Below are 12373 nucleotides of genomic sequence, written 5' to 3'. Positions count from 1 at the left end.
TAGAGATATTAGCCATTTTATGTGTTCTTTAGAAAAATGTCTATTCAGGTCCTTTGCCCATTTTTAAATTGGGTTTTTCTTTTTTCTTTTTATTTTTTTTTTACTATTGAGTTGTATAAGTTCCTTATATATTTTGGATATTAACCTCTTATTGAGTGTGTTTGCAAATATTTTTTCTTTCTGGAGGTTGTCTTTTCTTTTTTTTAAAAGATTTTATTTATTTATTTGAAAGAGAGAGAGAGATCACAAGTAGGCAGAGAGGCAGGCGGGGGCATGGGGCAGGGAGCAGGCTCTCTGATAAGCAGAGAGCCGGATGCGGGGCTCGATCCCAGGACCCTGGGATCATGACCTGAGCTGAAGGCAGAGGCTTTAACCCACTGAGCCACCCAGGCGCCCCTGGAGGTTGTCTTTTCATTTTGCATATAGTTTCATTACTTTATAGAAGCTTTTAGGTTTATATAGTCCCACTTGTTTATTTTTGCTTTTGTTGCTATTGATGTTAAATTCAAAAGACTATAGCCAAGACTGCTATCAAGGAGCTCACCCTCTATTTTTTCGGAAGTATAGTTGACATATTAACTGGAACTGTACAATGTAGTGATTCATCATTATGCAGTGTTCACCACAGTAAGTGTTGTCACCATCTTTCACTATACAGAATCACTACATTATTGATAATATTCCCTGTGCTTTATTTTCCATCCCCGATAACTTACTATTTTGTAAATTAAGTTTATGCTACTTAACCCCCTCACTTATTTTGCCTCTCTTCCCTTTAGGCAGCCATCAGTTTGTTCTCTGTATTTTGAGAGTCTGTTTCTGGGTTTTTTTATTTGTTTTTGTTTTTTTTTTAGATTTCACAGATAAGTGAAAATACATGGTATTTGTCTTTTTTCTGTCTGACTTATTTCATGTAGCATAATGCCTTCTAGGTCCATCCATATTGTCAGGAATGGTAGTTTCATCCTTTTTTCTGAGTAATATTCCGTTGTATATATATCTTCTTTATCCATTCATTTACTGGTGGCTACTTGGGTTGCTTCCAAATCTTGGCTATAGTAAAGAATGCTGCAGTAAACATAGGGGCACATATATCTTTTCAAATTTGTGTTTTCATTTTCTTTGGGTAAACACCCAGCACTCAAATCACTGAATTATATGTTATTTCCATTTTTAATTTTCAAAAAAACCTCCATACTGTTTCCATAGTGAATGTACCAATATGCCTTCCTACCAACAGTGCATGAGGTTCCTTTTTCTCCACATCTTTGTCAACACTTGTTATTTTGTGTCTTTTTGATATTACCCATTCTAATTGATGTGAAGTATTACCTTATTGTGGCTTTGATTTGCATTTCCCTGATGATTAGTCATGAGCATCTTTTCATATATCTGCCATCTGTGTATCTTTTTTTGGAAAAATGCCTATTCACATTTCTCTTTTTGTTGGCTTTTTTTGGGGGGGGGAGTACTGAGTTATAGGAGTTGTTTATATATTTTGGATATTAACCCCTATAGGACAGATTATCTGCAAATATATTCTCCCATTCTATACTTTGCCCTTTAGTTTTATTGATGGTCTACTTTGCTGTGCAGAAGCTTTTTATTTTGTTGTAGTCCCACCCATTTACTTTTGCTTTTGTTTCTCTTGCTTTAGGAGACAGATCTAGAAAAATGTTGCCATGGCTAATATCAGAGCAATAACAACCTATGTTCTCTTCTAGGATTTGGATGGTTTCAGGTCTCTCATTTTGGTCTTTAATCCATTCTGAGCTTATTTTTGTGTATGGTGTAAGAAAGTGGTCCAGTTTCCCCAACACCATTTACTAAACAGGCTGCCTTTTCCTCATTGCACATTCCTGCCTCCTTTGTATTTGATTAATTGACTCTATATGTATCTGCTTATTTCTGGGCTCTCTATTCTGTTGCCTTGATTTGTCTATTTCTATGTCAGTACCATATTTTTTTTTAGTTATTAGAGCTTTGTAGTATATCTTGAAATGTAGAATTGTGATACTTCCATCTTTCATCTACTCTTCTCTCAAGTCTGACAATCATCTTTTTGACCATTATTTTTTTTTAATATTTTATTTATTTATTTGACAGAGAGAGCGATCACAAGTAGACAGAGAGAGAGGAAGGGAAGCAGGCTCCACGCCGAGCAGAGAGCCGGATGTGGGGCTCGATCCCAGGATGCTGGGATCATGACCCGAGCCGAAAGCAGAGGCTTTAACCCACTGAGCCACCCAGGTGCCCCTTGACCATTACTTTTAACTCCTTATAATATAGACTGATGATCAACATTTCATTTAGTTCTTTCCCTTAAGTTTTGTCTCATTTTTAAAAAAGATTTATTTATTTATTTGACAGATAGATAAAGCACCAGTTGGCAGAGCGGCAGGCAGAGGGAGAGGGAGAAGCAGGCTCTCCACTGAGCAGGGAGCCCAATGCAGGGCTCAATCCCAGGACCCTGGGATCACGACTCGAGCTGAAGGCAGCTGCTCAACCGACTGAGCCACCCAGGTGCCCCTTTTCTCATATTTTTTTGTTTGGACGATATTCCTCTGTTTTCATTTTGTTTTACTTTCTGGGTTTGTTTGAATGAATTAGGCAAAGCAGCTACCTCTCCCATTCTGGATGATAGGACGTATACAGGAATATCCCTGATGTAGACTGTGTATGTCTGATGGTTTGGGCTGGCTGGTTATAGCAGTGAGGGGTGTGGTCTGAAAATTCCCTGAGCGGTCTACTCTGGGTCACTCTGATAAGACGGCTGGGGCTGAAGCAGGCAGAGAGCAGAGGTCCCTGGGTGCTTCACAAAGGGGTGCCCTGGTGGGATAGTTGGAACTGAAGTGGGCATGGGCTGGATGGTCCCCCGGCATTCTGTGCTTGGAGAATCCTGGAGGGATGGTTCCAGCTATAGTCAGTGTGGCGTAGGGGACCTCAGGGCACTGAGGTGAGTTGGCTGGAGCTAAAACAGGTGGAGGCATAGGGTGTCCTGGAGTGCTTTGTGCCTTTATTATCTGGGGAAGTTGGCTGCAGCTGTAATGGGCACAACTAGAGGAGGGACCTGGTGTGCACTGTGTTGGGCTCACCTTGGGGGGACAGCTGGAGCTGGCAGGCATGCGTGTAGGGGCCGTGTTGGGAAGATGTCAGGCTGGTGTGGGCTAGGGACCTGGTGTTTGCTAATGCAGCAGGCTGGCTACAGTGCTGAGACCTTGAGCCCATCTGTGCCGTCAAGGTAAGGCTGAATGTAAACAGTGGTAATCACTAGCACATGAGTCCGGGGAAAGTTCTAGCAGTTCCTTCGCTGTTTGTTGAATGGCCTAGGGTTAGTTCAGTTGCCTAGTTAGTTAGTTCTTAGTCAAGTTAGTCTAGTTGCCTTTTGAACTGCTGCTCGTTTTCCATGCCACAGCATGGGTGAATCTGTGCATGGGTACCTCTGTGCTATCTCTTCCTGCTGCAGTTTACATCAGGGCTGGGTTTCCTGTTGTAACTGTGTCTCTGTTTCTCCTGCTGTTTTCTGTGTGGCCTCTCTATCTTGTTGTACAGAAGCTGTTCAATCAGTCCTCAGTTCTTCTTGAGGGGAAGCTGCTCTAGATGTTGGTATAGATTTGGTATGTCTGTGGAAGGAGGTAAGCCAAAGGTCTTCCTAGCCACCATCTCAGACCTAAATCTTCCCTTTTTCCTTTGAGGAGTTTTATTGTTTCAGGTCTTATATTCAAGACTTTAATCAATTTTGAATTGATCTGTGTACATGGTATAAAGTAGGGGGTCCAGTTTTCCCATCACCATTTATTGAGGAGACTATCCTTTCTCAATTTTATATTCTTGGCTCGTTTGTGAAAATCAGTTGACTCTCTCTAAAATAAATTTAGTAAGGCGGGGGAGGGACACACCTGGGTGCTTCAGTTGGTTAAGTGGCCGGCTCTTGTTTTTTTCAGGTTTGTGAGATCCAGCCTGGTATTGGGCTTCACGATCAGCAGGGAGTCTGCTTGAGGATTCTGTCTCTCTGCCCTTCCCCTCTGTCTCTAAAATAAAATAAATCTTTAAAAAAAAAAAAGACAGAAAATCAGTTGACATAGTTTTATTTTTGGGCCCTCTATGCTCTTCTATTGATCTATGGATTTGTTTTTATAGCAATACCATAATGTTTTGATTACTACAGCTTTGTAAATAGTTGCAATCTGGAAGCCTGATTCCTCCAACTTTGTTCTTTTTTCTCAAGATTGCTTTGCTATTTTTAGTTTTGTGGTTCCCAACAAATTTTATTTTATTTTATTTTTTAAAGATTTTATTTATTTATTTGACAGACAGAGATCACAAGTAGGCAGAGAGGCAGGCAGAGAGAGAGAGAGAGAGAGAGAGAGGGAAGCAGGCTTCCTGCGGAGCAGAAAGCCCGATGCGGGGCTCCATCCCAGGACCCTGAGATCATGACCCGAGCCGAAGGCAGCAGCCCAAACCACTGAACCACCCAGGCGCCCCCAACAAATTTTAAAGAAAAAATTTTTTTCTATTTCTTTGAAAGATGCTACTGGATTATTAATAGGGATTACACTGCATCTATAGATTTCTTTGGGTAGTATGGACTTTCTCATAATATAAATTTTTCCCACCCATGAATATGGAGTATCTTTCCATTTGTGTCTTTTTCTTTTTTTTTTTTCATTAAAGTCTGGTAGTTTCAGTGTACATATCTTTTACCTCCTTAGTTAAATGTATTCCTAAGTATTTTATTCTTTTTGATGTTTTTATGGCATTTTTATTTGGCCATAAAATTGGCACATGGGTCATTTCATCTTAAACCATCATTCATTTATTCCATCTGAGAACACTGTTCCTAGAACTGCCACCTTAGTTTAATCTAAAGAGGTAACTTCTTGGGGTGCCTGGGTGGTTCAGTGGGTTAAACCTCAGCCTTCAGCTCAGGTCATGGTCTCAGGGTCCTGGGATCAAGCCCCACATCGGGCTGTCTGCTTGGCAGGGAGCCTGCTTCCCCCTCTCTCTGACTGCCTCTCTGCCTACTTGTGATCTCTCTATGTCAAATAAATAAAATCTTAAAAAAAAAAATAAAGAGTAACTTCCACTGATACCTGACCTACTTAGACCTAAGTCTCACTGCAAGCACCCCATGCTGGAGGAAAAACAGCCTGCCGATTTCTCAGCTCTCAGCCGTGAGGAATCCTAGGTTACCCTGGCAATGAGGCAGAAAACTGCAAAAAGCCTGACCAGCAAAGCAGAAAGGAGAAGAAAGCAAGCCCGACCTAATTTATAAAAGAAACACCGCTATTTGCTCTCATACAATAAAAGTTATAAACCTTAAGAACTCTAAAAGGATAATTCATGATTGGATAATCTTTTTTTAAAAACAAGTCCTCTACATTGTAAAACATCAGCTACTAATGAAGACTGTAAAGTGCTGAAATAAATAAATGAAATTTACATCCAAACAGTATTTACAAACAGGACTTTCATGAATGTAATTCTTCCTTGGGCCTGTAGTTTGTGTAGTTCTAACTCTTACCTCGCATGACTTTGACATTTTGGAGGACTGTACCCTGGTTTTGTTTTATTTTCATGCTTTTATTTTTGAATATCAATGATATATTAGTATTACCACTGTCTTTTTGAAACCTATATCTCCATCTGCTCATGCTTTAATATAAAGTGTTTGATTGTCCTCACTCTTTTTAAAAGAGGTACCAGTAAAATACACTTTTAATAAGACTGGGATTTTAAAAACAAAGTAATAGCCAGGAGATAAAGAGCACTTGGACATTGAATGTAGTTTTATGCATTAAAATTAACTAACTGACAAATGAAGTTCAAGTGACATTCTATGTTTTCAGTTTTTAAACAGTTTTAACAATCACTAGGTTTAACAAATCTAGAACCCCGAATTGTCTACCAATACTGTAGGTCCAATTAGCTTATTTTCAGAAGCATCTTTTCAATAAAGACAATCTGTTGAGAAATAAATAGGGCAACACTCAAAATGTGTGCCCAAAGCCCATTTTGGAGGCAGTCAGTGAGTAAGAGTCTCTCTCGCATACAAACCAGGGTGCTCATGCTTGCCCCCGAATTCCTGGATGATTTGCCTCCGAAATTTCCCTTGTAGTTTTCCAGTACTCTGAATCTACACGCAGCAGTTCATAACCAATACTAATCCAGCAGCATTTCCAAGTATTTTTCAAATACAATCTATGCATAATACCATGATTAAGGTACTGCAGGGGGAAATGAAAGCTCAACAAAACCTGACTGAAACATAATTGAGAGCCTGCCTGAAATCATGAAGATCACAGAAATATTTAGTATTTTATCTCAGTTTGTGTTAAGAACTTTCAAAAGGTATTGGACACTAAAAGCATATAATATGAAAGGGAAAGTTGAATTCTTGATTTTTTGCTCTAAAAATGTTCACTCTTCATATAGAAACATGAAAAAAATGTGTTCGGTTCCTACACATGTAAATCATTTGTCATCCATTCAACTTCACTTCTTCACCAAAAATCTTGTGATGTCTGATCCATGCTTTGATGCTAGAGATTGTCTTCTCCCCTGGCTTCTTTCCTTAGCTTGTCTGGCAGTTCTCTAAAAGTTAAAAAATATAAATGGTACACCTGTTAGGAAGAGAGTACTAGTTCCGGAATCTCAAAAACTTTATTTCATCAGTCTGGAAAAATCTACATTATCACCATGCCCTGTTTCAGTGCTTTGCCCTCAGATGGCACACCACACCACAAGAAGAGGACCCCAATAGCTTAGTAAATGCCCCAAGGTCCTAGGTTCACTTAGGACCAGATGCTTTGGAGAATGACTTACTCCCCATTGAGACTGTGACTCCCTCCCTTTGAGGACTACAGGAGGCCCCAATTCTCCTCATCTAAGTAAGGGCGTACATAAGCCGTCTTGTGATTTCTCCCAGTGTGGTGCATGTAAGCCTACTGGCTTCCCATTCTGGGGTCTCAGAAGCCACTCCCAAGCCAATGCAGAAAAACAAAATGAGGTAGATCAAAACTGGATTCTTCTGCTATTTCCACAAATAAAATTTCTCATGAGAATCTAAAAATGATTACAGAAGGGGTGGGTTTTCTTTTTGCTACATAGTAATTCTCTTAATAGGTCTTGCATGTGCCAATAATTTTCACGGCTGAGAAATCGGATGACTTTTTTCCCAGTTCAGGTATGTGAAGTTATCCAGGTGGCAGGTGTGGGGAGAGAAAAGAGGGTTAAAACTAAAAGCAAAAAACCCTACTTACATTACAAGGTCCATTTTATGTAAAAATTGTATTTGTGAAGAAACTGAGGAACCTAAAATATTAAAATAAGGCTAAAAGTGCTTATACAGTATGAACAATGGCAAAGGATCTGAACAGTTTTTGAAAGTGTCAAACCACTGATTAGCATTTGTAGAACCCTCAGTATCTTTGGTAAACAAAATCGTGGCAGGCCCTTCTTACGCCCTCAGATGAGCACTGATGAGCTTGCTCAGTTCAACGGGCACTCTCGTCCCTCAACAGGGCTGGGAGACAGGAGGAGAACACAGTCCTTTGGGAAACTGCTTGAAGTTAAATTCCTACAGTCAAACCCTTCACTCCATGGTTTTACATTTGAGGATCTAAAGGAACAACCTCAAAACAGAACAGTGTATAAACAGGAAATATAAACCACTTCAATGCTCATCAGTCTGGGAATGGCTAAATAAATTATAGCAGACATATACTCAATAGAATAATGTGTAGCCATTTTGGATGATAAACATAAATGCTTATTATGGGAACATGGGAAAATGCTTAAATCCTGTCACAATTAGGGCGCCTGGGTGGCTCAGTGGTTTAAAGCCTCTGCCTTCGGCTCAGGTCATGATCTCAGGGTTCTGGGATCGAGGCCTGCATCGGGCTTTCTGCTCAGTAGGGAGCCTGCTTCCCTCTCTCTCTGCCTGCCTCTCTGCCTACTTGTGATTTCTGTCTGTCAGATAAATAAATAAAATCTTAAAAAAAAAATAAATCCTGTCACAATTAGAAAAACAGAAAGTGCATATTGAATGTGTGCTTCTTTCTAAGAAAACTTTAATTAGCAGATCCTTTTGCTAAATGGCCTGTTAAAAATCCATGCTACTTGGTAAATAATAGTTGGTAAATAATACTGTTGGTAAATATTTTCCCCTGCGGTTTTAAGCAACAGGTAATAGTTCAAAAAGGTGCCAAGGTTAACAAGTTTTGCACTTTGGCCAAGAGTGTAATGTCTGCATGTTGAACTGAGGCGGGGTGGGGGTGGGGATCCTGGAAAGAATTTATTAATGTTCTCTGACATGTCAGGATAGCCTTAGCTGCAAGCGTCAGCACACACCACTGCCTCAGTTCACCAGTCTGCTGGGCTGATGGTCTGGGTCACTTCCACACCATGTAAGTTACATTCATTTTCTTCTAGGTGGTGGTGACAATTTCCTGTCCTAGAACGAATTCAAAGGAAAGCAGCTTCTCTTCTGTTTGGGACTGGGAACTCATATCAGCCTTGAGAGGAAACTCAGGTGATGAAGGGAATAAAGCCATCTCGGAACCCAGACAAGGGATACGGCTTCATCCACTCAGCCTCCTATGCCTGTGTACACACTTTTCTTTGCTGTCCCAGGATGAAGCCACATGGGTCTGCATAGTGTCACTCACCTCCCTGTGACACACTGTGCATAGCGTCTGCAGGTTGTCCAGGGAGCACTGTCCTCCTCCACCAGATACGGGCTTGATGTGGTCCACCTGCCAGAAATGCCCTTCTCCTGGGCTTCTTATCATTTCATTAAGCTGCAGTAAGAACACAAGATCAGCACTTTTCAACATGCGCTGTGGGAACTGGTGGTTTTGCCTTGTGCAATCATGTTTATACAGCAAAATCACAGCAAAAAATACATTAGGATGGCTTTTTATAGCTTTTATTGTGAATAGGAAAAAGCCTCTAGGTTAGCAATTTGAAAGCAATAAAATATGTTTCTGGAAAAAGTTCTTTCTCCCTTACCTAACCCATTTTGAAAAAATTACAAGCAAGTATAAAGTACCAAGACTCCTGACAGATGGGGAAAATTACTTGCTTCTGCACCTTTGAGCTAGTTTAGATAGTCAGTAAAGAAAACTGTGACAAGAATGAGATCAGATTAGAAATTTAAAAAACTTCTGAATATTACTGAGTCAAATAATCTTTAATTATACCTAAAGTCATTTGTTGTTATAAACAGTGAAAGTTCAACAGCTGTCAGCCGGAACCTTTATGCCATTCATCTGGGAACCTCCCCAGTTCCATGGACTGGAACGAAGTTTCCACAACAGATCTCTCTCACTGGCCTATCTAGAATAAACAAAGTTGTCCACGTAAAGCAGCACTATTTAGGCCTGCTCACATATATGCACTTTATATTTTATCTGTGATGACCTACATAAAAATGGGATGTATTTTAACATCCTGCTCGAGGCAGTAAATGCAGCTCAGCATTGTAGTTTTTTCAATATGATAAAGATGAGCATGAAGCCTGTTTGTATTTGCATGGTCTTGGACAAGGCCGAAATTAAAATCGCTGCATGCTGCTGGCCAAGGGAACCTGTGTCATAGTTCTAACACACTTTGTCAGACATGTGGAGGCAGAGGGACCTAACCAGCAGTGCCCAGCCCGAGAGGAGCCCCAAGAGGCAGCAGGCTGGAGCACTGAACTCTCCAGCTGAGGCCAGCCTTGTTAGCAGCAGTTACAGATGGCCGTCTTGTGCATCAAGCAAATGATGCGTTTTTAGGAAAGAATATCCATTTTGTCTGCTTTTTGTAATTATTTTTTTTGCTCACGACAGGCTCGGGTGGACTCTCTAATCCAGAGGTGCTTCTCTATTTCTTCTAGTAGTTCCCAGTCACATGGGGTCAGTCTTCAGCTGTTTAACTCTTAAAACAACCACTCCGTCTCCGGACTGGTCCTCCCCAATTGAGCCCTATGGTGCTCTCTAGCCTTGGAACACTTTTAATAGAATACTATGTAATAACTTCTGTTCCTGGAGAGGAATGTCCTTGTGTCCTTTCATTGTGTGTCTTCTGGAAGACTGCTCTGGGGCAGCAGACAGTTACTGCTGTCTGGCTGACACCCCTGGGATGGGTGCATGTGTCCCTCACCAATTAGACTAAAGGATATTTCGGGAACTCTGGGTATCATGAAAGAAACATTGTATTTCCCTAGCTCTCAAAGTCATGTTAATTCATCTTTGTAGAGATGTTTAACTAATTCTGTCATAATTTGGTGATACTAGGCAAATAAAAATGTCTGATTTGACCAACTGGCAGAAATTTATCCATTACTTTAGTGGGGAGAGAATGGCTCAGGAGTGACTTTTAAAATTAAACATTTTTCTCTAGTCTGAAACTTAGAACTGATTAGATCACAACATTAGAAACCAGTTGAATTTTGGAAATAAAAGTAAAAACTGGTTGTTTTCTAAGAGTAATATTTTTTCCATCAATTGCTCTGCCAAAATTACATTTTACAGTGGGATGAACATAAATATTTTCTTCTCATTGTAATGAACTATATTTTGGGGGTTATCTTCCTCTTGTCATTCAATACTAACATCATGAAAAGTAGAACAACCAGACCATAGGTCCTTCTTGATGGAATGCATGTATCATCTGTTAAGCTCTCTTCCCAAAATAATTTAATCAGAATCTAATTAAGCCACTATATCTTATAACTATTATTCTGGAATCAGGGGGATAGGGAAACATGTCAAATAATACCATGAGGATACAGGAAGACAAATCCATAATGTAGGAAATCCTACAGGCAAATGATTCAGTTTCTTGAATAGTCAATGGTATAAAAAAAGGAATGGGGTGATATTATAGATTAATTGGAAAATAAGAAATATAATGAAGAAATGCAGTGTGTGAATCATATTGTGATCCTAATTTGAACAAAGTAACTGCAAAAAGATATTTTGAGAATCTGGGAAACCAAACCTGGAGTTACTAAGTAATCATAATTGTTTTGGTATGATAATGGGTACTGGGGTACAGGATTATATTTTTAAAAGAGACAAAAAGAAGGAGGGTGGAAGGAAGTCTTTGTGGGAGGTACATAATGGAAGTTTTTAAAGAGCAAATGAGGGGCACCTGGATGGCTCAGTTGGTAGAGCATACAACTCGATCTCAGGGTCTTGAGTTCAAGTGCCACAATGGATGTAGAGATTATTTAAAAAAAAAAAGAAAGAAAGAAAGAAAAGAAAAGAAAAGAAAAGAAAAGAAAAGAAAGAAAGAAAGAAAGAAAGAAAGAAAGAAAGAAAGAAATGTTGTCTGGAATTTGCTCTAAAATAATCCCAGGAGAAAAACGACTGAGGTGAGGGACAAATGAAAATGAAGGCAAAATGCTGATAACGGTGCAAGTTCGGTGATGGGTCTGTGGGTTGATTTTTCTATTTTTGTATGTATATTTCAAAAACTGCCATATTAAAAAGTTAAAAAAGTTGAGTCAATATTCATCACTCAGTACAATGCAGACTTCTGTCACAGAATTATAATTTACCTGTTCCAGTGGGAGCTTTGAGATCCAGGTAATATCCAGAAGATTCTTTCTCTGGCTTTTGGGGGCATCTCTCAGACGTAAAAAGAGTTCTTGTGCATTCAGATTACATAGCTGACACACACCGTGTTCAACTTCAAATACTTTGGCTCGCAGGTAATTGTTATTAGATCGAATCCAAAACTCTTCCTGACATTTCAGAGAGCAAAACCGTGAATCCCAAGCGTTCACTTTACCGTCTTGCTTAGTTTGGCAAGTGGGTTGCTGACAGCGAAGGCAAAGTGGATTTCCTTCATTATCCACAGCTTGCACATAGCCTTTGGATATAGAAGGCTTCCCAGTGAGAACAGCTTGGGCTTCGCAGGGATTTAGAAATGGGACACATACTCCATCATCAAGGAACTTTCTAGAATTGAGCAAAACATGCAATAAGTAACTAATGAGCACTTAATACCAAAGAGTCACTACTTCAAATAATGAACGGTCTTCAAAGGTTCTGTACTGATAAACAGTAAATGCAGGACCCACAGATTCTGCGATTTCAGTGTGGAAACAACAGAGACTCAGCACTCGATGCTCCAGAAACAAGAGGGAGTCAGCACTCCATGCTCCATGCCAAATAAAGGAAAGAATGGGGGTGTTACAAAATTCATTTGAATACAAATATGCTGCCTCTCTTGGGAATTTAGATATCTTCAAGTTAAACAATCAGACTTGGAAATACCTGGGGAAGCTGGCAAATGAGAAGTTAGAAAATTCTTTTTCAGGGTATTCTAGGTTGGAGGAGTCAAGATGGCGGAGAAGTAGCAAGCTGAGACTGCTTCAGCTAGC

The 12373-nt window shown here is 39.9% G+C and overlaps 1 protein-coding gene across 2 annotated transcripts in view; it reads right to left on the bottom strand.

The window, feature by feature from the left end:
* Positions 1-5700: 5700 nt before the first annotated feature.
* ZRANB3 (zinc finger RANBP2-type containing 3) overlaps positions 5701-12373 on the bottom strand; it is a 334039-nt gene continuing 327366 nt past the window's right edge. For both annotated transcript variants that reach the window (XM_059394390.1, XM_059394391.1), the window contains 3 exons: positions 11546-11948; positions 8670-8801; positions 5701-6594 (listed from right to left, as the gene is read on the bottom strand). In XM_059394390.1, the coding sequence (XP_059250373.1) occupies positions 6496-6594; positions 8670-8801; positions 11546-11948 (634 nt within the window). In that variant the 3' untranslated portion in view covers positions 5701-6495. The remainder of the gene's footprint in view (positions 6595-8669; positions 8802-11545; positions 11949-12373) is intronic.

This window comes from Mustela nigripes, chromosome 3 (assembly GCF_022355385.1).
Source record: "Mustela nigripes isolate SB6536 chromosome 3, MUSNIG.SB6536, whole genome shotgun sequence".
Taxonomy (NCBI): domain Eukaryota; kingdom Metazoa; phylum Chordata; class Mammalia; order Carnivora; family Mustelidae; genus Mustela; species Mustela nigripes.
The sequence above is the reverse complement of the archived record's forward strand: the minus strand, read 5'-3'. Positions and strand labels throughout refer to the sequence as shown.